This window comes from Phyllopteryx taeniolatus, chromosome 7, assembly GCF_024500385.1.
Source record: "Phyllopteryx taeniolatus isolate TA_2022b chromosome 7, UOR_Ptae_1.2, whole genome shotgun sequence".
NCBI lineage: Eukaryota > Metazoa > Chordata > Actinopteri > Syngnathiformes > Syngnathidae > Phyllopteryx > Phyllopteryx taeniolatus.
Genome location: NC_084508.1, coordinates 10514111 through 10540576, shown reverse-complemented (window position 1 = coordinate 10540576; position 26466 = coordinate 10514111). Strand labels below are relative to the sequence as shown.

The following is a 26466-nucleotide window of genomic DNA, read 5'->3' as shown; positions in this document are numbered from 1 at the left end:
CACTAGCACCATCCTTCTCAGTGTTATCTTGTTTTGAGTGCACTATTGACTGCCTCAGAGTTGTTTATGTATTTGAAAATATTTGTTTTCCCCATAGGAAATAAAGGAAATATAAACATTTTCAGGTTCAAACTGTCCCCCAGCACGGAACTCTTATTTACTCAGTGTTGTAACTAACATTTTAACATTCTTAACTGTCAGAAAAGTGGAGAAAATTAATTCACCACTTGAAAAAAAATAGCGCACAGTCTTCAATTATGAAGGTGTAATGCCAATTTAATTTGTCACGTCTTTTTTTTCCCCAATAACTGATACAGCAAAGTCAAAGAAAAAGCCAAACACGTCATGAATTAATCAGGCGTGCCATGAATAAAATTTTTTTTTTGTGCAGGAATTTGTTCCAAACTGTACAGCCTCAGACCTTGTTGCTTGTTGGTATGTTGCAACATTTTCCATATGTCTTGACATAACTGAAAATGATCAAATACAGGGTGGCCCAAAAGTCACTATGCACTTCCCTTTTTCTATTTTGTTTCAGGTATCATTCGGACAGACGTGAAGCTATCAACATTTGACAGATAAGCATATTTAATGAGCCATTCTCAGTCTGAAGTCAGTACAGTTAAAGTTTTATCACGCACCGAAGCATCCACTGAATCGAGTTTTGTTGATGCTGAGTTCCAGTGCAGCCATCTGGATAGACTTTCTCTGGTTTTGCATGAATGCCTGCTCTATGAGTTCAGCGTTTTCATCAGTGGTGGTAGTAGCAGTCGTTTTGCTGCATGATTTTTCAAGAACAGATCCTGTTTTGAGGAACCAGCCATGGATAGCGTAAACTGGGTTACGCATTGGCGCAATGTAACGACTGCAAAGCTCAAACTGGCGCTGAACTGCATTCGGGGGCAGAAAAACGTCTTCTTTTGCAACACTGCTCCAATGTCAATTGGCGAAGCATGGGCAAGGGAATGTCATGCTTACAAAAACTGTGAAATCTATGATATCAAATGCTAATGTGCTCACATTTGTTTGAACAATTAAAATGAAATTTAAAAAAAAGTATATAGTGACTTTTGGGATAATAATAAAAACGTATATAGTGACCTTGTGAATAATATTAGAAATAACTGAGAGCAAATTAATTTCTTTCAAGGGTTTACCCACAAATCCCTTTTAAAACATTTGTTCAAAGTGTTCAGAGTATGCGCCAAATGTAGCGCTTGGGGTTAATTCACTGTGTTTTATGTGGGCCACGCCATTCTATTATAAAACAGAATGCATTTAAGGATTAATTTGACTTCCCCCGCTGGGATTTGTTAAGTCTTGGAATGGTAGCATGCACGTCTCCTCCTTTTCTTGTCTTGCGTCGGGCATATAGGGCCTCTTTTGCCAGGCTGCCGTCTGCGAGTGGATCTGATTACTGCTGATGGCCCTCATCCAAGCGCCGTATGGACATTTGATGCAGCCACACACAGGTGCGCAGCACACAAGACAGTCTGTTGAGGTATGTGTGCTTTAAGTAGTGCACGTACAGGGCTTTGCTGCTAGCACCCCTCCGATGCTAATGTTTATTTATAAGGCTGGAAGGGCATCAGGTGAATTTTTGATATGATGGCAGGAGGCATTAAACAAGCAGCTGCACACGTCAGTCAAGGACAGTTTGTATTCTCAGGTGATTAGAATTAATAAGTGTCTTGCAAACTTTACAAACTACTTTTTGCATCCAAAATTGAGCATCATTCATTCCATTTCATTCAATTTGGAAATACAGTGCAGTGAACCGACTTGCGAGTTTTTCAAAATACAAGATGTTGCTCAGTTGATTTTTTTTCTTTGACTTGCGAGCAAAATTTGAGATATGAGTGCTGTATGGTGGCAGTAAATCCAACTCACTTTACATCAAGTAGAAGTTTGGCAGATAGTGAAGAATTCTTCAAAAAAGAGGCTTCAAGTTGTTTATTGCGACCCCTAGTATAAGTTTACTTTCAAACTAAACATAAAACAAAGAGAGTTCCACGTTGTGTATTTAAAAGAACCACGTAACCTTTCCTGAAAGGCAGCTAGCTTAATGGTAACACATAATAGCTTAATGCTAACACATAATGGGAAACACCATGGACAGGCTAACAAATAGCTTTGGTGTCACGGTGTTATAGTCCTATAAGCAACAGATATTTGAACACAAAAAGTGGGACAATGCATGTGGTGGAGGGACTGAAACGGATTAATGGCATTTCCGTTCATTTTCAATTGGGAAAATATGATTTGAGAAATCATTAAACTTGTATCTCAAGGCACCACTGTATTTTTTGAAGTCCTGTTCTGTGTCCTTGGCCTCTTGTACCAAGGTTCAGATTAAATTTACATTCCACTCTTGGGTTTTGCCACTTATTTAAGTTCCCTTAGGCTTTGCTGTGTATTGTTCACCATTGCCTTTAAGGTATATTTTGGGCACGTTTGCATCTGGCTTTTCGCTTTGCTGTCTGTTTACTTGACCATCGTCCAGCATTCTAACAAGACAATTCCTGACTTCCTGGAACGCTATGCATGAGAAACGCTTGTGCCACAGCTAAGGACATATTAATAACCACAAGCACACGGGCAGGCGACCATCTTACAACTGGCCCATTTTTCTTCATGACATCAAAGAGAATTACAGATGCTTTGAGGGAGCTAGAACACTGAAGTGAAAATTTTTTAGCCTAGGGCTCTTCTTGTGACTTTCTTTTTTAACATCCTCAGGCCATTTGCCATACACTCCCAGCATGTAAAGAAGCCATAAGGCAGTGGTTCTCAAACTTATTACATCAAGTACCACATTAATAAAAATGTGCATCAATTAAAGTCTAAAAACAAACAAATCTTAAAAATTACCAAACAAATAACAAATAAAACATAAAAATTAATAACAAAAAAATTGCTAAATTACTGTAGCTACTCATAACAACTGAAAACATACACCTTACCTTTATGTGTTTTTCATTTTTGAATGCCATTAGCTTGTGGTTTTATGCTGACAAAAGACAACGCGTTCACCACAAATCATACTGTTGACATCAAACAATTCTCTTAAAGACCCTGTAATGTTAAATCAAAGCTTTGTTGCTAATTGAGGAAAAAACATGCAAAAACCGAGGACTATGTAGTATTGAATTGTGGAGATATAGCATTAAACTTTTTTTCACTATTTCAGTTTTCCCAATATTTTGGGCTGTGGCTAAAACGGCGCCCAGTGATGCACTTGGGCCTCAGGCATGAATCCCCCCCATCATAACGGAACTTTTTGAGCGCCTTCGTCCGCATCAGCGGTTATCTGGCGCAACTGCGAGATTATTAGTTATTATTACTAGGCCCATTTCTACCTCACAGCGTGCAGTTAGCTAGCTAGCAATATCTACACCCTGAAATTGCGTCTTCATTGGATGACACAATTTACAGAACAGTTCGGGGTTTCTATTTAAATTCCCAAGCAAGGAGGTTACACCGAGGACGATCCTGCCACCCGTTTTCTGACCGAGAGGAGCCAGATTTGCCGCCCGGTAGGATATATTCCAGCCACCGAAGGCTTTAATTTTCATGGCTCAAACATGTCGGAATGTGTAGGCATAAGAATGTCAATAGCTTGATTTTTTTTTTTCACAATTTTGAAGCCTCAGTTTGTATAGTTGGCAACTCTTTTAAACATCCAAATTTGGCAGGGTTGTTAACAACACTATTCTCTCTGATATGGGGTATTTCGATATACTTTATAGGGAACTTGAAGTAAGGCTATAGATGGGGAATCAATTATTTCTCCAAATTTGTTTAGTCTTCATTAATGCCCCCTGGTTTACGTTCCTTCATGTTTCTGTTGCCCGTTTTTCTGACCAAGATCTTTATCACACAAGAACTCGACCGCTGTGGACTTTACTTCTATTTACGTTTTTGTAGGGGTCAGACATTTTGCCACCATTTACAATGTAAACCCCAGAATATGCGTACCTCACTGAACCAAACATCACTGCTTGACGGAAACAGGGCATATGAATATGTTTTTTTTCCCGGGTTTCCTTAACAACCTTTGGCTATGGAAACTGTCCTCGGTGCACTAACGTCTGATCCCTTTTAAGAAGCTGTAATTGGAAACTACCGGTTATACTGTAAGTGTGATCCCTCCCATCTCCACTCCTGACAGTTTTAATGCCCCCCATTTAATGCTACGCCAGACACCCTGTACTTTAACAGGTGTCCCTGCACAGTTTTAGACACAGTCTGAGGTATAGAGAGACATAAGTTGAGTGGGTGGCTGAAGAGCTGATTTGTGTCATCAGTTGGACAGCAAACAGTTCCTATGGGATTGATCTCTTGGGAAGGATAATCTGGCTAATCTTGTAACCAGGGTTGATGGACTCCGCCTCTTTTTGCGCTCTACAGATACCCCCACTCCCCCACTCCCCCTTCCGCCTCCTCCTCCTCCTTTTCACCATTCCTAAAAAGTAGCACGGATCCAGATTTTCCGCCTCAGAGTTTTCGTTTGTCAGCGCACAGTCACTCAAGTACGACGCCGAGGACGGCGACTGGCGTCCTGCCAGTGCCACGCTCGCACCCGGAGGCATGTGGCAACCTGCGCCATCACCTGCAGCTGGAGGTGGCGCCGGGAGGGAGCTGGGTTATGGCCACTGTGAGTAGTTGAATTGGTGCATCCTTGTAGGAAATAATTAAGAGCAGATCAGGGTCAGTTGTGTTTTATTTATTTTGCTGCTCTGGGTTTTTCCCACGCATAGTTATACCAGCTAACGGATGCATTATGGTAATACCTCTAATCCCTGGACGCTCTTTATAAACTCATTTTCCCAGGGTAGAAACTCTTGCAAATAATGTGAACTGCTTCTGTGCATTGGGTTTTCCATTGTGGATTAAACAGAAAACTAGAGGATGTTTCCTTTGATAGAGCACGGAACCATATTTGGTCATTTCAACATGATAATTGACAGTCGGGTCTCATGATTTTTACCGGATAATCAGTGCGGGGAAAAATTAAAAATGCAAATGCTAATGTAAATGCAAATTATAGTAATAATGAAATACAAAAACATAGTTTTTAAATTGAACAAATAAATTAGATTAAAATGTGAAAAATAATAATATATTTGTAAAATTTGAATGACAATATATACAGTATATATTGCATATACAGTATATGTACAGATTTGTATTTTATTTTTTAATATTTCAAGGCCAAAGATTGAAGATGGAGGATGGGAAATACAGCAGCTGCTGATTGATATTAGTAAATAAAAAAACTATATTTGTAAAATTCAACTAAAAAATACTACGTATATGTTACACTTATTTTTTTTGTATTTCGAGGCAAAACGTTGTTGAATTAATTGCATTGGATTATACAGCATTCGCTCATTGATTTTACTTAAACCATAGATAACTCAGTCAGGCATGGTGAATAAGTGGTTTGCACATCTGCTTCACTGTTATGAGGTTGGGGGATCAAATCCGGGCTCTGGCCTCCCTGTGTGCATGTTCTCCCCGTGCTTGCTTGGGTTTTTTTCCGTGTACTCTGGCTTCCTTCCAAAAACATAATTTCTGTTTATCCGTGAGTATGAATGTTTTTTTTTTTTTTTTTTTTTTTTTGTCATTATGTGCCCTGCGATTAGCTGGTGACCAGTTAAGAGTTGGGGGTATTCCACGTCTCTCCAGCTCACCCGCGACCCTAGTCAGGACAAGCGGCATAGAAAATAAATGGATGTCTCAGTCAAATGCTCACTTGTGTTCTCAACTGGGGGAAGCCTCCTTCCTAAAGGGACCCCCCCCCCCCTTCTCCCGCACGTGTTGCCTCGTCCTTCACTATCTGTTTGTCTCTCAACACTCTTCCCTTCCTACTGGCCCTCTCCATCCTGCTTTTCCTCGCTGTTCGCATCTGCTGTCCGTCAGCCAGCATCCTTCCATCAGCGCTTGTTCTGGTTTTCTGTTTTCCTCCTTCCTGTGTTTTAAAAGATGTGTTTGGAGGTGTTGACGTGAGCTCGCTTGCACACATACTGTACACGGCCAATTATCTGGCATCTGTGTTCGTCTGTGCATTGTGCTCTTTTTTCTTAGTGTCCTTGAAAGAGCCATTGTGTTGTTGTAAGTCATTGCTTTTCACATAGTACAGTATATATAAAAAGAAAATACTGTACTTACAAAAGCATTGGAGATATGTGCTTCACATTGTTAGCGACGATATGACCCCACTAATACCACCCATCCATCCATTTCTATACTCCTTATCCTCGTTTGGTTCACAGGTGAGCTAGAGCCTACCTATCCCAGCTGACTTTGGGCAAGAGCCAGGAAAGACCCTAGACTGGTTGCCAGCCAGTTGCAGGTCACATATAAACAAACAGCCAATCACAGTCACATTATTACCTATGGAAAATTTGGAATCGTCAAGCAACCTATGTTTCTGGAATGTGGGAGGAAGCTGTAGTACCTGGAGAAAACCCACATAGGAAGGCCTGAGTAGAGATTCGATTCCTGCACCTTGGAACTGTGAGGCAGACATGTGAACCACTGGGACACCAAGCTGTCTTAAAGAACCATATGTGGTAATTTAAAAAATAAATAGAGACATAAATACCATAGCTTCGGAACTTGTACATTGATTTGAATATCTACTTTAGTCTCGCCAGTATTGATGGACCAGCCCGGAAACCTCTTGTTTTGTGTTCGTGCTTGTGTGTTATTAGTGTGTAGCGCATACTGTACATGTATTGACTTGGCTTCCTGAGCTTCTGCCCATTTCTCATTATCTGCTGTGAATTAGTTGCACGGCAGTGGCTTAAAAAAATTATTACACCTCACAATGGAAGAGCAAAAAAAGAAAATAAGCTGTTATTTGTAGTTTGAAAGAAATACTGTCGCGGTCTGGCGGAAACCTATTATGTCCAAATATGGTTAATATGACATTTCTTTTCACAAATTGATACTATTGGTCTGTACCCACATTGTCTGTTATTTTTACCCATTATTAACCAATTTAAAGTATTGGAAATATCTGTAGAACAAATCGATTAAGTCTCTTAGACACTTGAACTGTCTGAGAAGTGTCACACACTCCCCATTTTCATCACTCTGCGGGAGGTGTGTGCCATTATTCCGTCCAACTGCGACGATTGGGTAGATCAGTGGGTATCTTAGCGGATATCCACTAAAAGTAGAGCTGAACTATTACTACAGCATTAGAATAATATGACTAATTTGGCGAAATACTGTAGCTTTAAGTGCCAGTTAATTGGTTCTAACCCTGTTGAAATGAAAGTGTTAAGTAGGCTTTAAGTTTCACAGCAGCAAGCTGTCATAGGACGTGAATGAAACATCACATGCCATTTTGCATGGTCTAATGTGGTTTGTGCCACAAGGATATAAGAAAGTATGGTATGTCACAGGGCATTCTAGCTATTATTGTAAAATTGTGCATGTTGTTCCTACAATCTTAAAGGGTTTGCTGCTGGGAGCCATTTCTAGCCATGACCTGCTCAGTGTATCTGAAGACTCGCCTTTATGATTTTAATATTTGCTGGCAAGCACATGCACATCATCTGTTCACGAGACGTGTCATTCGCTTCCTCCAACAAATGACAATTTGACTCATTTCCAGTCTAGTACCACAATGTTATCACTGCGATTACAAGGAGTCGATGTGGTTCATGATTGTGATTGTGTGGAGGAATTAATTTGTAGTCTTCCCACAGGTTATTGAATTTGTTCATTTAATTTTCAGCACCATAGGCTTTATTTGTAGCAAGTTATTTTTAAATTGTACATGAGGAACAAATTCAACATTTTCCTCTGAATGGGTGGTGTTGTAGTCACAAAGTCTTAGCGTTTGTTTGTGTGTGCGTGTGTGTGCACGTGCGTGCGTGAATGTTTGTCTCTCTGTATCATTATATTTGTTTGTACTGTGTTCTCCCAGTATATGACAGTTCACCTATTGTGGATCCAGTGGATTGCAGATTTTTAAAAATATTCATATCGCGCAAAATTTTTAGTGGTTGCTGTAATTTTTTTCTAGTAAAATAAACACTTCTTAGCCTGAAAACAATAAAATTGCATAAAAAAAGAAACAAAAAAAATAAAAGAAAAAAAATCATTAAAACACAGAGTATTTCAGGCAATAAAATGTACATAGTGTACAGGACTACTGTGTATTACTGTATGTTTCAGAGTTTAAAAAAAGTAAGAAAGTGTTTATAAGAGTATGCTAAAGGTTAACAGGAGTATAGGGAAGATTAGCAGGGAGTCTGGAGAGATTCATACGGATTTAAAATATGTATTCATAATTTTTTAAAAATGTGGACGCTACTTTTCACCTATTTTTACCTATTTCACCTATTGCGGGCGTGGTCCAGAACCTAATCCAGGTGATAAACGAGGGATTACTGTACCTTCAATTACTTCCTACCTTATATATTACAGTAAATCGTATTTCTGCACGTTTCATGACTACACACATTCCCACATTTGGATTAAATAAACAGAGTCGTTTTAGCAATTTAAGATATGCTATAATGATGATGATATAATTTAAGATACACTTGTAAGGCCATTATTACACTAATTAAGGATACATAGGCATATAGGTGGCATGGTGGGCAATGTTTAGCACATCCACTTCACAGTTCTGAGGTCGAGGGTTTGAATCCAGGCTCAGACCTTCCAGGTCTAAAAAAAAAAACATTCAAGTTAGGTTTATTGAAGACACTAAATTGTCCATATGTGTTAATAATGGTTGTTTGTGACAGTTACACAAAAATACACAAAAAAAAACTGAAATAGTCTTAAAAATCATCCAATGGCAAACCCTCACAGACTGGTCAGGAGATCAGTCTCTGAGTGAGTTGATTTGTGCTGTTTGTGTTTTAAACCTTGTATCAACCTTTATCTCGGCCCTGTTTCAGCCCTGGCCTCCATATCGATCCGCCACCTCGGTGTAAAAAGTTTCATTCTTGCGAGTCTGTCTATGAAGATTGAGAGGCCGTGTATTCTGGGGAACAGTGCTTATTTGTTGTTGTTGCATACGGTACTTGCGCTTCTACTGAATTTGTTCATTATTGCACTAAACAGAAATAGAAGGAAGGTTTGCTTTGGTAGAAAATAGAGCAGAGGTCGTTCATCTTCTTTTCAGGGAAAGTTTGTGTGTTCACTCGAGAGTTCACCACAGGGCAGAATTTTGGGGTCAAAGGAGTTCACTGGTGCAAGTTGTTTGTGTTATTACAGCCGCATGGTTTGAGGCAAAACAGTTTTCTTTTATAAAGTATATCAGAGAAATTAGAATCATTTCCAGAAGAATTATTCTATTGTGGCTTTTGAACATCCTCAGAAAATGCGTCAGTTGTGCACCCTCAGGGAAGATGTACCATACATAGTATTTGTGGTACAGGTAATTTATATATTTAACCTTTATTTATCCAGGTAAGGCAAATGAGAACAGATTCTCATTTCCAGTGCCGACCTGGCAGCAGACAGCACACTAAAAGAAAACAAATGGCACGGTGTCATATAGTTACTTAGTTACATTACATCGCATCATAGCACAAGGTAAATAAAAGGTGCAGTGATCAGATTACATATTCCTCACTAACTTTTTAAGCAAAAAATAAGGTGAATTTTCGTGTTTGTCACAGACCGTTTCAATTATTTGGGGCAGAGAATTGAAAAAAAGGTCGACCAAAAGTAGTGCAGACTTTGGTAATGGAGAGGTTAATAAAACTGCTGGAAGGGAGAGTGCTGGTGGTGGTATGCATGGTGAGCAGAGGCTGAATATAGGGTGAGGTCTTGCAAAAAAGTGTTTTATAGATACGCATAGACCGGTGAATTTGTAGCGAGAAGAGAGAGCCAGTTAATTAAGTGATCTTATCACTGCATTCATCTCACATTTTTAGAGTTCTTAATTAGCTTTGATACATATCTTAAACACCGGCATAATCATCAGCTCGTTGACGTTAAGAATTCTGTTAGATAAGTAGACTAGATTGTTGATTCACGCCTTAAAAGTTGTTGAAGATTCAGTGCTGTTGATTCAGTCGCAACTAGTCTACAGAATTGGTTACGCTAGACCTCTTTTATGGCCCTCTCGTCTCTGTATGTTATTATTCTGCTCTATACACAACACTACCACAGACATTGGAGTTCGGAACATCGAAAGACAGATGTCTGCGTCCCCCAAAATGCGATAAACAACAATTGATCAAGGAAATGCATTCAAACGTAATGGCTGAAGTTTTACGTAGGGGTTTAATAAACTACATTTAGATATCCGTCCATCTGTCTTCTAGCCTGTTTTTTCGATCTATCGAGACACAACAGGGGCTTCTCAATTGGTGATCGACCGTTCTTTGCCAGACTGAGAGATTATATGTGTGTGCTTGAAGGATCATGTTAGCTTTTGGGGGAAAAAAAGCAGATTCCGTGCAGGACATTGCCCCCGCCATCCATCAATCTGTCTTTCCCTCTCTTGCTGTCTGCCTCCATCCCCTGCTCCTCATCCTCCTCCTCCCACTGCTTTTCGGCCTCCCACCTTCTTGACAGCTGGCCTGCTGAGCTGCACATACTTACCCGGGGATAAGAGGATTTAGTGGCACAATTGATCAGGCATCAACCTCATTTAGCAAAGAAATGAATGTTTATTGGGGCCGGTGGTTCTGCGCTCGTCTGCGTGGGTCAGGGATATCTTTGTATTTTCCTCTTTGATGTAGCGCAGGGCTCACGGTTAGGAGACTTAATCACATGTCCGCTCAAGGTAACGAGCTCTGCAGACTGTCTGCCTGATTACTTTAGAGGTTCGTTCTGCTCTCTGTCCTTTTGGTCAGTGACAAATATGCATACACGAGCCGCAGTCGGGGTGTGCAAACACAGCCAGACACGCATAAAAAGAGTCACTCAGCCAACAGGTATTGAACAGATGGAATTTTAAGATCTGTCTTCGTAAGAGCTAATCTGGTATTCATTAGGGCATGTGTTGTTTTGGAGTCGATCTGTCGCCACCGTCCCCTTCGGTGAGCCCACTCCCACACTGTTCTCCGGAGAGGAGATATTATTAGTTAGTGGGCCGTGGGCTTATTGAATTACACCACAGTGGAACGCTCCATCTAGCTACTAGTGTAATTAACAGTGAGGGATTTAGAGGGTTTTTCAATTGGAGACGTTTCGTTAAACCTGTCGCTCACCACATCAGGTGTATGCCTCTGCGGCTATTGTCAAATGTCACTTTTGGTCTACCTTGGATTGGATTGGTTAAACACAGTCATGTGACGGAAGTCTCTCTTTCAGACCAAAACAAATAGATCACTTCATTTTTTCATTTCTTCTTGACAAAAATACTCAAGTAAAAGTCAAAAGTATGTCACATTCAAGCGACTCTGACAAGTGCAATTTACCCAAAAAGTACAATTTATCTAAAAAGTTAACTTAAGTAAATGTAGTGAATAAAATGTAGCTCATTACGACTCTGGCCCTGGCTAATAGGAAAGTAGTAATTGGTGTCAAGGAAGTATGCTGAAGTGATACATCTGGACTGAGAGACTAACAACTTGTGTATGTACACCCGTGCTTCCGGTGCATTTTTTTATTTTTATTTTTTAAATCTAATCATCCTCTAGCCATTTTTTTTAGAGTAATGTTATAAGATTAGTTTGGAACTAAATTAAAATGCTTGGGATTATTGGTAAATTTATGGTCTAAACTATTAATATAGGCAATTATTTGTAATAATCTTTAAGGGGGGGGGGGGCATCAATTATCCATGATATTTTAATTATCCATGATATTTTGCTCTAAGCAGCAGAGCTCAGCCCCGAACCACCAGAAGACATGGGGGTTTATTTACCGTGTTCGTATTACAATTTATGACAATGGTAAGTATATTCCAAAACACAATTGTGACTGTTATGGTGAAATAAACACTAAAGAAATGTAGCAAACTGGCCTAAATAAATAAGCCACGTAACTAGTATTTTATCGTGTTATATTCTTTCCACATTTTAAGCACATTTTTAGCACAATCGGAATAGATTTTCCGAGTTCTCTTTCCCTTTAATGTTCAGTTGTTTTAAGTGTAAGTGTTATTCATTTGTACTGTTCAGTGAGTTGTACTTCCCCTGGTTGCAGGCGTTTTTCGGGAATGATCCATGTTAGCGAGGCCTGCAAATAGGACCTCTTTTTGAACACAGTTCAGAAGTTTGGCAACGATTGACCTTTGGTTGGGTGTCCTTCACTGCTCTGGTCTGTTTGCTGTCAAATAGATGCTTGCGTCCTCACTGCTTGCACTGTATTGGTTTGGCCTGAGTCCAACAGACAAGAATCAATGGGAACAGATCTGGAACGGATGATTTCATAAGATGAGTGTATGTCCTCAATGTATGATAATGATCTTTTGTGAGATGATGATTAGATGACGACTGTACAGTAAGATGCTTCTTTGTATAAAGGAGATGGAATAGTGTCTTGAGCTGGTTCGTTTGACGACATAATGTATATCTTTTAGCTCCTCTGGACGAAATTATGGTACTCTCACTGAACTTGAACTTTTGGTGCCAAGCGGATTCAACCACGGTTCGAATGGCCTGGTGTCAGTACTCCCTGAGACTTGTCTGAATCTTCTTTAGAAAATACCGGTAACCTCTGACCTTGAATAATGAAATCAGGTCTTTTCCCTGAAATGTCCTCACACATGTCCACCAATGATTCGATGTTTTGTGTTGTGTCACGTGTGCCTAGTTACAATGCACACAATTGGTCTGTGCATTTCCAGCATGCATATACATTTCACTTTACTATAATGGTGAGAAAAGGAGTAGGCCAGGTTAAATGACCTAATAATAGGTGTGGGTCCCTTATATAAAGGGGTCCAGGTCCAGATCTAAACCGGTATCTGCCTGTTTAGGACCTCTACTACTAAGAAACTTGAGTCTGTCTTTTTCCCCGCTGTACTGATTCCCCATCACTTACCAAAGCTGCACATTCAGTAATAGAAGACACTTTAAATCAATTACAATGATGGACTCATCTGTGGCTGGCGGTCGCTCTGCCTCCTCCTCAAGCCAAAAATTTGGGATTAGCCACTAAATGACATCACGCTCTAAACATCATAACTAAAGTTGACCAGACGACAAGTCTGTACAACTCCTAGAACTGTACAGTAGAGCGTGAATAGCGAGAATCTGCATCTAATTGACAGCCATTAGAAATACATTAGAATTTTTTCTTTTTCTATTTTTCTTTTTTTTTTTTTTTAAGACAAAAAAATATGGAATTAGCAGGAATAATCCACCTACAAGCATTTTCGGAATTGCCAAGCCCCCACCCCAAAAAAGAAAAAACTAATTGGGGGAAAAATGTGAAATAACAAAAATAAATACAATAAAAATCCACAAATAAGTGAATGCGCGGATGCCGAGCCGCGAATATACGGGGGTCTACTGTACATCCATCCACTTGGAGCTAAAGTTTTGAATGTCATTTTGAAAACTGAACTGGCACGTTTCATCTCCACACAGCCCTCTCTCTTGTCACGGCGGGTCTAGGAGGACATCGACGCATGTGAGAGCGAGCGTGTTGCCAAATTGCTGGCTGAGCTCACGATAGCCCCATGCTATTTATCCGACTCAGCACTTCTAGAATAGACTACATCTTTACAAGGCCTGGCGAGAATTTGTGGTGCACATAAAGGAAAGTATCACAGCGTAGAATGAAGACACAGGACACGACACTGCCCATCCATTATATAGTCCTGTTGCATTAATGACTCTGCATCGAATTACCTCCTGCTTTTTGTTGCATTGTTTAAACTTGTATCTCCATTAGAGGGATTCTGTTGTAGCCAGGCTTAGGGAGGCAAGTCCCGATACATATTTGCCTTCAGGGGATCACTTATGGCATACTTGGAGAATGTGGGAGCTGGTCAGTGAGGGGCTGGAGGCAGTAGTTTCTGTAGTAAACAGGAAGTTGCACAACATCTGTTCTTTAGCATACAGAGAAGGAGTGAATGGCCACTTGGATGATTTCAAGCCTTTCTCTTTCACAATACTTTGGCATAAGCCAAATTAAGGAGGACAACCTTATCGCTGATGGTGCACATTGTGTGACCGCTCTGCATTACTACTAACCACCATGGGCTGGGACAGTGAAAGTGTGGAAGACGACATTTTCGAGGTGTCACACAGAAGTCAGCAGTCTTTTACGGAACTGATACATCATACGCATCATTCCGTGTGCGTGATCAGAGTTTCTGTTGCAAATGATATGCCAAATATTGTTTACATCTTCATAAATAAGCAGGCTCTTGAAAACTTTTGCTCTTTTCGAATTATAGATGCCTTAATGCCTAATTTCTGAATTAATAAAGTGACTCGCCTGTTATGTAACTGTTTCAATGACATGAACATTTAGTTTTCACCTTCTAATTTACAGTAATTTAAAATATATATTTTTTATTTAACCTTTATTTATCCAGTTAAGGCAATTGAGAACAGATTCTGATTTGCAATGCCGACCTGGGTGCAGACAGTAGCGTAAAACAAAAGCAGAATAAAAGAAAATACAAATACGTATACATATCCGTACTGTACAACAAACTGCAATGTGATAGTTACATATTTACATGAGATAATCGTCACATATTTACATAACACATCACATTACATCATACCACATGGTGAACAAAAAGTTCATAACAGGCTAAAAAACTGGTGGAGCAATCATGTGCAGTATCCCTCACTAACCTTTTAAACGATGATCGAGATCGATCGGATCAATGAGATGATTATTGTATTTGTTGCAGAGTATTCATTTTGACAGAAATTATTATTATTTTTTTTAAACAACCAATCCTTTATGGGGGGCTTGAGAATAACGCCCCCCCCCCCCCCCCCCCCCCCCCCCCCCACACACACACACACACACACAAATTGGCCCAACCATAAACAACCAAATCATTCTGGTGGGGGCCTAAAAGCATTTTTGCTTTTCACTGCAGGGCTCAGTCCCTATGCCTCACGATTAGTGCACTGCTGTATCGGAAATTGATTTCTTTGGGTTTCATTACTCACTTAAGCACAGTAGCGACTACGCAAGTTTACCAAGCGTGCTTCAAATCACCTGTCAGAATAAAACAACTGTACTGTTATTTGACCAGGCTTGCATGCTGTCACACCCGCATGACATTTGTGTCACATGCTTCATCATTAGTAATATTTCACCCCGCTGCCCCCCCCCCCCAAAAAAAAAAAAAAAAAAAAGTTGATTTATTTTAGTCACAGACATTAACCCGGAGACGAGTGCATCTGTGTGTGGCACACGACAACCTTTACGCACGACATTAATGCCGGGTGCTTACGTCGGCGGTCGCACGCACCCGTCGAACCCATGTGTCGGCATATGCTGCAACTGATGTTGGGGGCAAATGAGTGGCCTGACAGCTATGGAACGTGAAATTACACACAGTGCACCCCGTTACCCAGTTGACTGACAGATTTCTCAAGTAGGTCATCTATTCAAATGCCAGCCTGTCACTTCACATCACTGGATCCAAAGCAAGGTCAGCACTCTGACACCAAAATCAGGAAGGCCTCACTCTGTTTAGTGTTGATTAAAAATGTGGCTGAATGCAGTGTTTACGATCATTTTTGCTGTGACATAGCACAATGACAAACCCGCTGGGAATACTAGTAATTAATATACAGTATATGCAATATTACAATACTGTAGATGTCAAGTGAAAAAGGAACTATTAGGGAGAAACTCTAAGAACCGAAGCAGACTAAATAATAAGGTGCATAGCCTTGACTTTGATTCATATCTCTCTTTGCGGTGCAGTGCTGCTTTTTTCTTAAGTTTAAAAGGGCTCTGAATAATTACAAGTACATTTTTTTCATGGTGGTAAAAAGGGAAATGTCTACCTGAGGGAGGCGTTTATTTGTCTTAAGGGGATGACTCACCCGGCTTCCATTTTTTTATAATACTTTTATATTTATTATTTTCTTTCAATGAGTGGCACAGATTTCTATGACTTGTATTGCTATAGCTAATACAGTGGTGCCTTAAAACATGAGTTTAATTCTTTACATTATATTTAATTCTGTTATCAGTACTATATATCCATCCATCCATCCATTTTCTGAGCCGCTTCTCCTCACTTGGGTTGCGGGTGTGCTGGAGCCTATCCCAGCTAACATCGGGCAGGAGGCAGGGTACACCCTGAACTGGTTTCCAGCCAATCGCAGGGCACATACAAACAAACAACCATTCGCACTCACATTCACACCTACGGGCAATTTAGAGTCTCCAATTAATGAATGTGTGCAATATTAGAGTGTTTTTTATTCCTTATTAAAACAAAACAAAACATTTGTGTGTGTTTTGGGAAGGTTGGAACGGATTAATGGTGTTAGTATTCATTCCAGAAGGAAAAGATGATGTGGTACGAGTGTTAAGAGTTACGAACGTGATCACGGAACAAATTAAAATCGTATCGTAAGGCACCAGTCTAGTTTTACAAGTGGAATGAGAATGTCATGTTAAATGCCTATCTATACATTTCTACCATTGAAATTATACTTATGCTCACTTTTGATTGCACTGGTGTCAAAAACATTTCATCATCTTGACATTTTATTCAGTTTATGGGATACTTTCTGTTAGATTTTTCATATTTGTTCTCCTTGCACAGGTTCCCAATCTCTCACGTTTCTTCTGAATTAGCCATTTACTAGTGATATGTAATCCATTCACATATTCACGGCCATTCATGTTGTTGTTGTTTTTTTTTTATTGCGCTTGACTTTGATTCACATTGTCTTTTTATACCACGCCGTAATGAAACGCTCCTTCTTCTTTTAGACTCTTCTGGGCCAATGAGCACGGCCCATTCTCACCCCCACGCCCAGCCGATGGGCGGCATGGTGGGCCACCCCTCGGTCATCAGCAACTCCAGGCACTTGCCATCGCCCATGTCCACCATGGGCTCGCCTATGAACGGCCTGGCCTCACCTTACTCCGTCATCACCTCGTCTCTGGGTTCGCCCGCCGTATCGCTGCCATCCACGCCCAACTTGAACTTCGGACCGCTCGGAAGTCCGCAGGTGAGGAAAAATCGCCTGTGATTAGATGTACGTGTTGTCTCAGGACATAGGATAGAATAGACTTTTATTTCATCGTTGCAGAAATATTGAAAAGCGGTTTAGCAGATCTCTGTCTCACCAAATATGAGTACAGGCATACCAATCTATAAACAGCAGGAAAGTGGCATAGACCAGTCAAAATAGCAAATCTATTTACAACAAGCTGCATGAAGTTGGCAATATGACAGACACCTGCTATTACATATTGTATCGCTCTTAGAATAGTGCTGGGATTTAATATGAATCACAGAATTATATCCATCTATCCATTGTCTATACCGCTTATCCTCACAAGGGTCGCGGGCGTGCTGGAGCATATCCCAGCTATCTTCGGGCAGGAGGCGGGGTACATCCTGAAATGGTCGCCAGCCAATCGCAGACAGAATTATATAAAATTACATTTGTGTTTATAGTATATGTATGACTATCATAGTGTACACTTGTTTATTTCTCTAAAAAGTTATTTTTTTTATATTGCCATTAGTGTTAAACATGTTAGCATTTGCTTTTGAATTCGGTAGTTCGAAGGTTGAATGTAAAAGCCGTTGCCAATGTCTTGGACTTGCATACCTTGGCCTTCCTCAAGCTCGTTCTCACCGTTTTCTGACCTTTAAACTTGCCTTTTAGGTCGTCCCTGTGTCTGTTGTCATGTGAGCGGACTTATAGTGCAGTCTTAGTATGAGCCCTTTAATTAAGTACTGAATATGAGCGAGAGAGAGAGAGGGAGAGAGAGAGAGAGCGAGAGAGAGAGAGAGGGGGGGGGGCGCAGGAGAAAAGAGCAGCCTTTATGTTTGTGTATTTTCTTATGCTCTATTTACCTCTGTGTCTCCAGCCTTTGTGTCTTTCTATCATCCAGTTTTGTAATGTTCATGCGCCATATTTGGTTCTTTTCAATGTCTTGCAGCACCGTCTTTTCAGTACATACAGTACATACAGTATATATGAGGTGTGTCAGAAAAGTCCTAGGACTGTTGTCACAAAAGAGATAGAGTGGTGCCTTGACATATGAGTGACCAGGCTTTAAGTTTTTAGAGAAACAAACTGTTGTTCGGACACTTTTTTTATGTTGTTGTTGTTTTTTTGCTTTGAGTAGCAAGCAAAAATTTAAGATACGAGTACTGTATGATGGCAGTGAACTCAATTCACCTCACATCACAACAAGCAGCAGTTGGGCAAATAATGATTTTTCATTTTAAAAAAGAGGCTTCAAGCTGTTTTTTTGCCACTCCCAGTTGAAGGTTACTGTCAAACATAAAACAAATAGATTTACACATTGTGTATTAAAAAAAACCACGTACTGTAGCTTTACCTTAATAAAGTATGTTTAACTTTATGCTAACACAATGCAAAACACCATAGAGGGGCTAATGGCAAGCATTGGTGTTGCGGTGTTATAAACCTTTAAGCAACAGATATTTTAACACAAACGGTGACGCAACACATGTAGACAGACACTATAACAATACACACAAGCATATACGCTATGTTCCTTTACAAAAAAATGATTAAGATTACTGCAGTTTACTGAGTCACTTGTGAAACTCTTCTTCAAATGTGTCTGTCTTTATTATCCTGCCAGCAGGTGGACAAGGCACACACACCAGAAGGAGCAGCACAATGTCCATTGAATTGAAGCAAAAAATGTGACAAAAAACTGATAAATTATTTACATTATATTTAATTATTTAATCGTAGAACGTTATTATAAAGTAAATAAAAATTATAGTGATATTTTTTATTCTAAATATTTTTTTGGAGGGGGTCTTGAATGGAGTAATGGCAATTCCATTCATTTCAATGGTGAAAGACCAGACTCCAGACTTCCTCTTTCATCTATAACCTCTTCATCCACAGAGCATTGATGTTTTTTATGTTTTATGATTTGTTTATGTGTTTGTTTGTAATTGATTTTTGTGACAATGGCCTCTCGGGAAAGCAATTTCGGCCCTCTGTATGTTTCACATATATTGAGGACTGACAATAAAAGCTACCATACCATACCATTTGAGATACAAGCATCTGGCCCCCATTGAAAGGGAAAACTCAGTTTGTACTTGTAGTTATGGATTCAAGTAATCTTTTGTGACACCACTTCTAGAATTTTCTGACGCACTTCGTATGTGAAAAAAATAATGGGAACATGCCCCAAGATTGCCCCGCCTTTTTCTGTCTGACATATTGGACTACGACAGTGAGCTAATGGGGGATCAATGGAACTGTAGCCACAGAAAGTTGTTGAATGCCCCGCAGAAGCCAGCACCGCAGACATTACACTGTCCATACGTTCCGATGACTATATAGATCCATGCCTGAAGGGACACTCAGGGTTAATACCAAGTTATTAGGTCATTGTGTCATATGGAATACTGTACATCCTACTTTATTCTCCGGTCAACTGAAGTCCATGACCGCACACACCAAGTCCAGTATTGTTCCTAGTTCATTGTGGGGATGTTCAGCCCCCAGCTAGTGCACGTCTGATTATTACATTTTGACCAAATAAATAACAAATGTCAACTAATACCCAGCAGAGCCTCAGAACTGTAACGCAATCTGTTCCGGGAGATTGTTTGGACGCTCAATTTATTTAGTTTTAAAAAAATAAATAAATAAAAAATGTTTTTGTAAGAAATAATGGAAATGAGAACTAACTGTGGGTTGATAACATGATGGTTGGCAGGAAGCTCGGGAGCATGCTGTGACAATGCGACAGATTGCGTGATTGCTAAAATTAGATAATACTGCGCTTCAAGCAAACATGATGTCAGGCATTCCAGACAATGCTCCGGAAGACCTCGAGGTGCAGATTAAAAACTTTATGATGTCCGCGCTTAATATACAGCAAGATACAGACGACAAGATCACTTTTCACAGTGTCCACCGATTGGGAGGCCCTCGTCCAGGAAACCGACCACGTCCCGTCATTGCAAAATTTGAACACTTTCAAAAAAAAGTGTTTGTAAAATCCAAAGGTCGGGAGCTTAAAGGGACTTCGATTGGAATGCACGACCAGTTCCCCAAGGAGATTAATGAGAGGCGTAGAGTTTTGTACCCGTTGATGAAGGGGTTCCGCGACAAAGGCAAACGAGCGTGGTTAGTTGTCGACAAGCTATATGTCGACGGCCAACTGTTTCGTGATGCCCACGTCACGCCCCGGCTCTTCTAGATAAGTACTACTTTTGATCTGTTGTCGTTATGAATTGTCAAAAATGTACTGTATTTTGTTTCATTCTTTCCACTTTTGCTTAGATAAACAAAAACGGAATCCCACATGCCCCCAGCATGAATCATCACTCCTCTCTCTCTGCTTTCCTGCACTGCTTGCTTCCACACACGCTAAACGCACAAGTCGCGAAAACTCTTTTTGCGTACCACAAACCACCACCACACAGCATATTATCCCCTTGTCACTGTTTGTTTCCTATGTTCAGTGTTTGCTCGTTACCCTTCTATGTACCCTGGCTTTGCAGTACTCAAATATAGCGTCTCTATCACCCTCTCTAAATAACATTCATCAACACAATACCAAAAAATCTCCCGAAAACTGTCAAAAAAACAACAACAAAGAATGCATCGTATCAAATCTATTTAAAATGATGATACACACACCCATTATATGTCACACTTAACGTTCGTGTCTTGGAATGTCAATGGCATTCGATCACAGGCAAAGAGAATTAAGATTATGGATTATACCACTAAATTTAAAATAGACCTCCTCCTATTACAAGAAACGCACCCTACTAAGTCCGAAGAAAAATGCCTCATTGACTCTAATTTCACTCAGGTTATCTCGGCCTTTTATAACTGTAGGACAAAGAGGAGTCTCAATACTAGTCCACAAAAGACCATCTTTTACAATAAATAGTACAGTAGCAGATCCAGAAGCCCGATATATAATTATACAGTCTACAATATGGGCCCGACCTGTGGGAGCCATGCCTCTTAATCACTCACTTAGCACACACGCACACCATTCACTGTATATATTTCTCACTAATCACATCTGGGCACATACACATATCAAAGGGTTCCTGGGGGACTGGTATGGGATCTGGAGGGTGTGGGTGTCGGATTGGGTTTCAGCACATCTGTGCTGTTTCCCGGTCCGTGCGCCCTGCCCCTCGTCTGGATTTTAAATGCATCACACACACTCCCCATGTTTTAATGCACCACATACACCTATCTCTGGGGGGCGGTGGGCCGTGGTTGTGTGGGGTTTGGCTGTTAGGCAGTAGTGCCTGGCAGCCCTGCCCCCACCCCCTCGGCTCACTGACCTCTCCGGATTTTAATGCACCACACCACTCAGGCGGGCACTGATACACTGGGTAAGGCCAATGACTGCCAGTCGGGACCCTGGCACTTACTTGCATGGCTGTGCTCCCGAGGCCGGGCCCCCCAGGCTGGATGACTGCTTGGTGTTGGGGGTGACCTCTCATGGCCCGCGGCTGCTCCTTGGGTTCCCCCCCTTATCGTTCCCTTGTCGGGTGCCCCTATCCACCCTCCTTTCCAACAAACAAGGGACACTCTCCCGCCCTCGGGCTGGGCGGGGACTGGCTGCATCGCGGGCCCTGCGGGTTGAGGGGGGTGGCGTCTGTCACTCCTGGCGGTGGTGGGTGGGGTGGGGTGGTTGGCTGGGGGGGTGGCATTGGGTCCCTGCGGCCCCCGCTGGGTGGCCGGTTGTCGGGGCGCCTCGGTGGGGCCGGCGGACCGCCCTGGGTCCCTCGGTGTGGGACGTGTCCCAACCGCCGGGCTGCTCTCTGGTGGACCCCTGGGCTTGTTCCCGCTCCTCGATTGATTGGGTGGGGTCCTCAGCTGCAGCGGTGCGGCCACAGCAATTACAGGACACTTCTGTCAGTCTTTGTGCATGTAAAACGGTATCAATTCACTTGCATGTATCCGCAGGCACACACCCCTAGGACTCTTTCACTGGGCCTGGGGTCACGCACTTACTGCAACAAATAACTCCTGAATATGCAAATCACTTGTGTATCCCCTCACTTTTGCTCTCGTCCTGTAGACTTTTATAATTCACATAATTAATGCCACCACACTTCAGTTGGTTCAAGACCCTTTTCCTGCATGCTTCTTCTCCTGTCCTTGTCCTGTTCTATCTTGTCCTGTCCTTCCCTCACAGGGTGTATGTAGCACTACAGCCTCATGCAACACTCGTAATAATGTTTCATTGTTGGAGCTTATGTAATGATTTACTTCTCTCATCCTGTTTACAATTAGTGCTTTGTCTTTTGTCTTTCTTTCGCTCTCCCTTCTAGAAACTTTGTTCTGTTCGAATGATCAAGTCTGATTTTCAATAAACCTCAATTATAATACCACAGCGGAAGGTTAAAAACTCCACTGTGACACAGTAAAACTGTTCCGGCAAAAAAGGGATACAGATTTTCCATTCTGTTTGACCTAACAGCCGACAGGACAAAAAAAAAAAATTTTTTTTTAAAGAAATAATGGAAATGGAATCAAGCTGGGCGGCACAGTGGACGACTGGTTAGCACATCTGCCTCACAGTTCTGAGGACCAGGGTTCAAATCCCAGCCCCGCCTGTGTGGAGTTTGTATGTTCTCCCTGTGCCTGCGTGGGTTTTCTCCAGGCACTCCGGTTTCCTCCCACATCCCAAAAACATGCATGGTAGGTTGATTGACAAATCTAAATTGCCCTTAGGTGTGAATGTGAGTGCGAATGGTTGTTTTTTTGTATGTGCCCTGCAATTGGCTGGCAACCAGTTTAGGGTGTACCCCGCCTCCTGCCCGATGATCGCTGGGATAGGCTCCGGCACGCCCGCGACCCTCGTGAGGAGAAGCGGCTCAGAAAATGGATTTAAGGACAAAATGCACCCTTTTTTTATTTTTATCATCATCATTTCCATTTTCTTCTTTGGATTATCATGCCTTGTATCCTTATAAGTGTATTAATTCTCAAAGAAGCTAAGGAAAAGGCACAGTTATCAAACAATGATTATGTACACTCGGCAGTCTGAAGCAGTAGTTAAAATTCAAGTACAGTATGCGGTAGTAATTATAAAATAAAAAGGTAATTTTAAAAACCAAAAAAAAAAAAAAAGCAAGTACGATTTAAATGTTGTTGTAAGAGGGACATTAGTGTAAAGATTTGCATAATGTGCAATATATTAAGTTAAGTGACCTTACTTCTGAGCTTTACTTCTCAGGAGTTGGCTCCTTCCAAATAGCTGAAGGAGTTGCAGAGCTGTCTGGCTGTTGTCTGGAGGAGCGAAGTTGTCCTACGCAATAAGCTAAGACAAATTTATTGAATCTAAAGTGACAAAATGACTCTGTTGGACAAAAATTATCATGCACAGCAATGCCGAATAGCCAGCTTTAAAGGTGTATTATGCAAATTTTTCACTATTGAAAACAGCTCCCAGGTGTCTTATGAAGATGTCTGTCAATTTCCTATCAAAATACATTAGCATAGCATCCAATATATATATCCGTGTTTTAATCCTTTAAGTTATAGATATTTGAACACAAACGGTGGAGCAACACATGTAGACAGATACTATAGCAATTCTCAGACATATATTCTTTATCCTCTGCAAAGAACGACTAATATTACTGCAGTTTTTTTAGGAGCTGTGACCATATATGTCCGTATGCCTGTATTATACTGCTCCCAGGTGTGTTGTAGGAACAGCCAAATTGTAAAGTAAAATATTATTCTTCTTTAAAAAAAATTGAAGCGGAAAGATGGTTTGAGATTCAAGTGTTTTGAGGTATGAGGCACCACTGTAGCAACAAATCTAGTATTGGCGACATCTGCAAATTGAATTTTTCACTCTTAGTTTATGAATCTAAGCAATTGGAAAAGTGCAGAATCACATTTCACGCACATGCTGCTCTATGTTCTTCGTAGCTTGTATTGCATAAAGAATGTATGACGCATCAATAATCCAATAAAAGGCGTTTGTCTCTGTTAGAAGCATGTTTTTATGTCTGGAGCTGAATTAACATTTGAGCAGCAGTTTAGAGTTGTATTGTGTACACATGTGACATTAATTATGAGTGAAATCTGTGGCCGAGTGCGCTGAAGAGCACTAGCTGGTAAAGGGGGCGGGGTGGATGCTCATTTAAGTACAAGTGTCTGCCTTGGGGGTATGTGCGGATGGCGACCATGCAGACGGAAAGCTGACAGGAAAGAATCCCACGCATGCTCGTCTCAGCAGGAAGGTCACCACCTAGAGGTCTGTGATGAGTCCACCATTAGGCAAGCGTCGGAGGAGAGTGCACATTGTAAATAAGTGATAGGAAAAGCCTGAGGTGACTGAGACGTGGGTCGTTTATGACACACCACATCAAATATAGACAGGGGGGCATTTGTCGGTCAACGTTTCCAGCTGTGTTGCAGATGTTTCCACAAAAACATTAAAAAAAAAATTTTTTTTTAAATGCTGCTTGGCTCTTGTCAGCATAAGGGGATCAGAGGACCGAATTCTGACAATGAAAATACAAAAAAAACTGTATTGTTCCAAATTTATTCAAATTTCCCCCATGTGATTAAATACTGTGCAATATGCAATAATAATAATAATAATAATAATGCATTACACCTACTCACTGCCTAACTATAAATAAACTATCAATTGTAGGGGATATTAATAACAAATATCTAATTAATTAGCGGCTTTGTAATTATTTAATCTTGATTCATTGCATTTTTATAGTGTAAAAATATTTGCCCTACAAAGCAACTTGGGTTAATTTAAAAAGATTTTAGTCAACTACTGAATCAAATAATTGACACAGACAGGAATATTGTTAACTCTGAAAAAATGCATTGAATTGCATTTCAATAATTTTTTTAACTCACTTTAACTTTTTGTAATTAATTAATTGAGATTCATGTGTTAAGGTTACTCTCCTAATAAAGAGTTTCATAAAATAAAATGTCAAAATCACTGCTGTGTGAAGGATGAATTAAAAAAATATCATATTGCAGTTGCATAATCTCTTTTCAATGGTGATGTGAAATTTTGCAACGATACTTTAAAGTGAGCTAATGTATGTGCAAAAGTCAAAGCTTTACTCAATAGCTCTCAAGAGACCTTCTCCAACCCTTCAAGATGCATAAATTCATGTTAGCGCCTCCTTCTGTCTCTGCTTGAGAACTACACATCCTGGCGACCATGTGACTGGCCTCATGTGCCTCTCCCAGACTTAGAAACATTTAGAAACCTGCATGACAAGCCTCAGCGAGAACACTCAGCCCTCCCACTGAGCAGGCATGTGACACACTTTCACAATAAAATTGTGGCTGTGCGGTTGGGTGGTGTTGGGGCGGGGGACACACAATGGTGAGCAGAGGACAAAATAAGTAAGTAAGGGAAAAAAAAAAACAGGAACATGTCACGAGACCACCTAACACCATTCACTCTTACTTCCCCTCCCCTTCCTGTCCTTTGCCAATTCACCTTAGCTGACTGGTCCCCTCGCCCTCAACTCTTGTTCGCTTCTCATTTGTGCTAGATGAACTCTATGAACAGTGTTAGCAGCTCTGAGGACATCAAGCCTCCGCCGGGCCTGCAGAACCTGGGGAGCATCAACTACCAGTGCCCGAGCCCGGGAGGGATGTCAAAGCACATCTGCGCCATCTGCGGAGACCGCTCCTCAGGTAACTCAAAGGGCAGACTCCCAACATAACAATTCCTTCAGCTAAAGATGACACGTATCCTTTCGTATGCGTGCAGGGAAACACTACGGCGTGTACAGCTGTGAGGGATGCAAAGGCTTCTTCAAGAGGACCGTGCGCAAAGATCTCACCTACACTTGTCGAGACAGCAAAGAGTGTCTGATCGACAAGCGCCAGCGCAACCGCTGCCAGTACTGTCGCTACCAGAAGTGCCTGGCCATGGGCATGAAGAGAGAAGGTACTTGGCACTGGGGCATATTTCTCATTCATATTTATTATCAACAACATACACTAAAAACTTGAGAGAACAGCATGTATTATATTTATTTTTAAAAAGTACCCAACGTTTAACAAATAAACAGAAAATAAAAATATCATATATATATTTTTATACCCTATATCATATAGATAAATAAATAATATGTAATACAGTATTTTAATATAATTTCTATATTATATGCCTACACTCTGCAATATTAGGTACAGTGGATCTAAACATTCAACACACCCCTGCTCTATTGACAGGTTTTTCTGATATAAAAAAAGAACCCAAGATAAAACCCACCAATTATGTGACCTATAACCTGTACAACCAAATTGGGAGAGAGGGGAAGTAAAAGTAAACAGCTTAGATAATGTTGTTGTACAAGTGTGTATACTC

At 40.8% G+C, this 26466-nt stretch overlaps 1 protein-coding gene across 9 annotated transcripts in view; it reads left to right on the top strand.

Annotated features, from left to right (window-relative positions):
• The window catches only part of rxrgb (retinoid X receptor, gamma b), a 39438-nt gene that overhangs the window by 5685 nt on the left and 7287 nt on the right, over nt 1-26466 (top strand). The window contains exons 2-6 of one of the 9 annotated variants that reach the window (XM_061779228.1): nt 392-435; nt 539-1501; nt 16867-17108; nt 25643-25787; nt 25864-26043. In XM_061779228.1, coding sequence (XP_061635212.1) covers nt 16881-17108; nt 25643-25787; nt 25864-26043 — 553 coding nt within the window. In that variant the 5' untranslated portion in view covers nt 392-435; nt 539-1501; nt 16867-16880. Of the gene's footprint in view, nt 1-391; nt 436-538; nt 1502-4478; nt 4658-15512; nt 15566-16866; nt 17109-23328; nt 25399-25642; nt 25788-25863; nt 26044-26466 lie in introns of those variants that run through there. The other 8 variants (XM_061779223.1, XM_061779224.1, XM_061779231.1 and 5 more) reach the window with 8 other exon arrangements.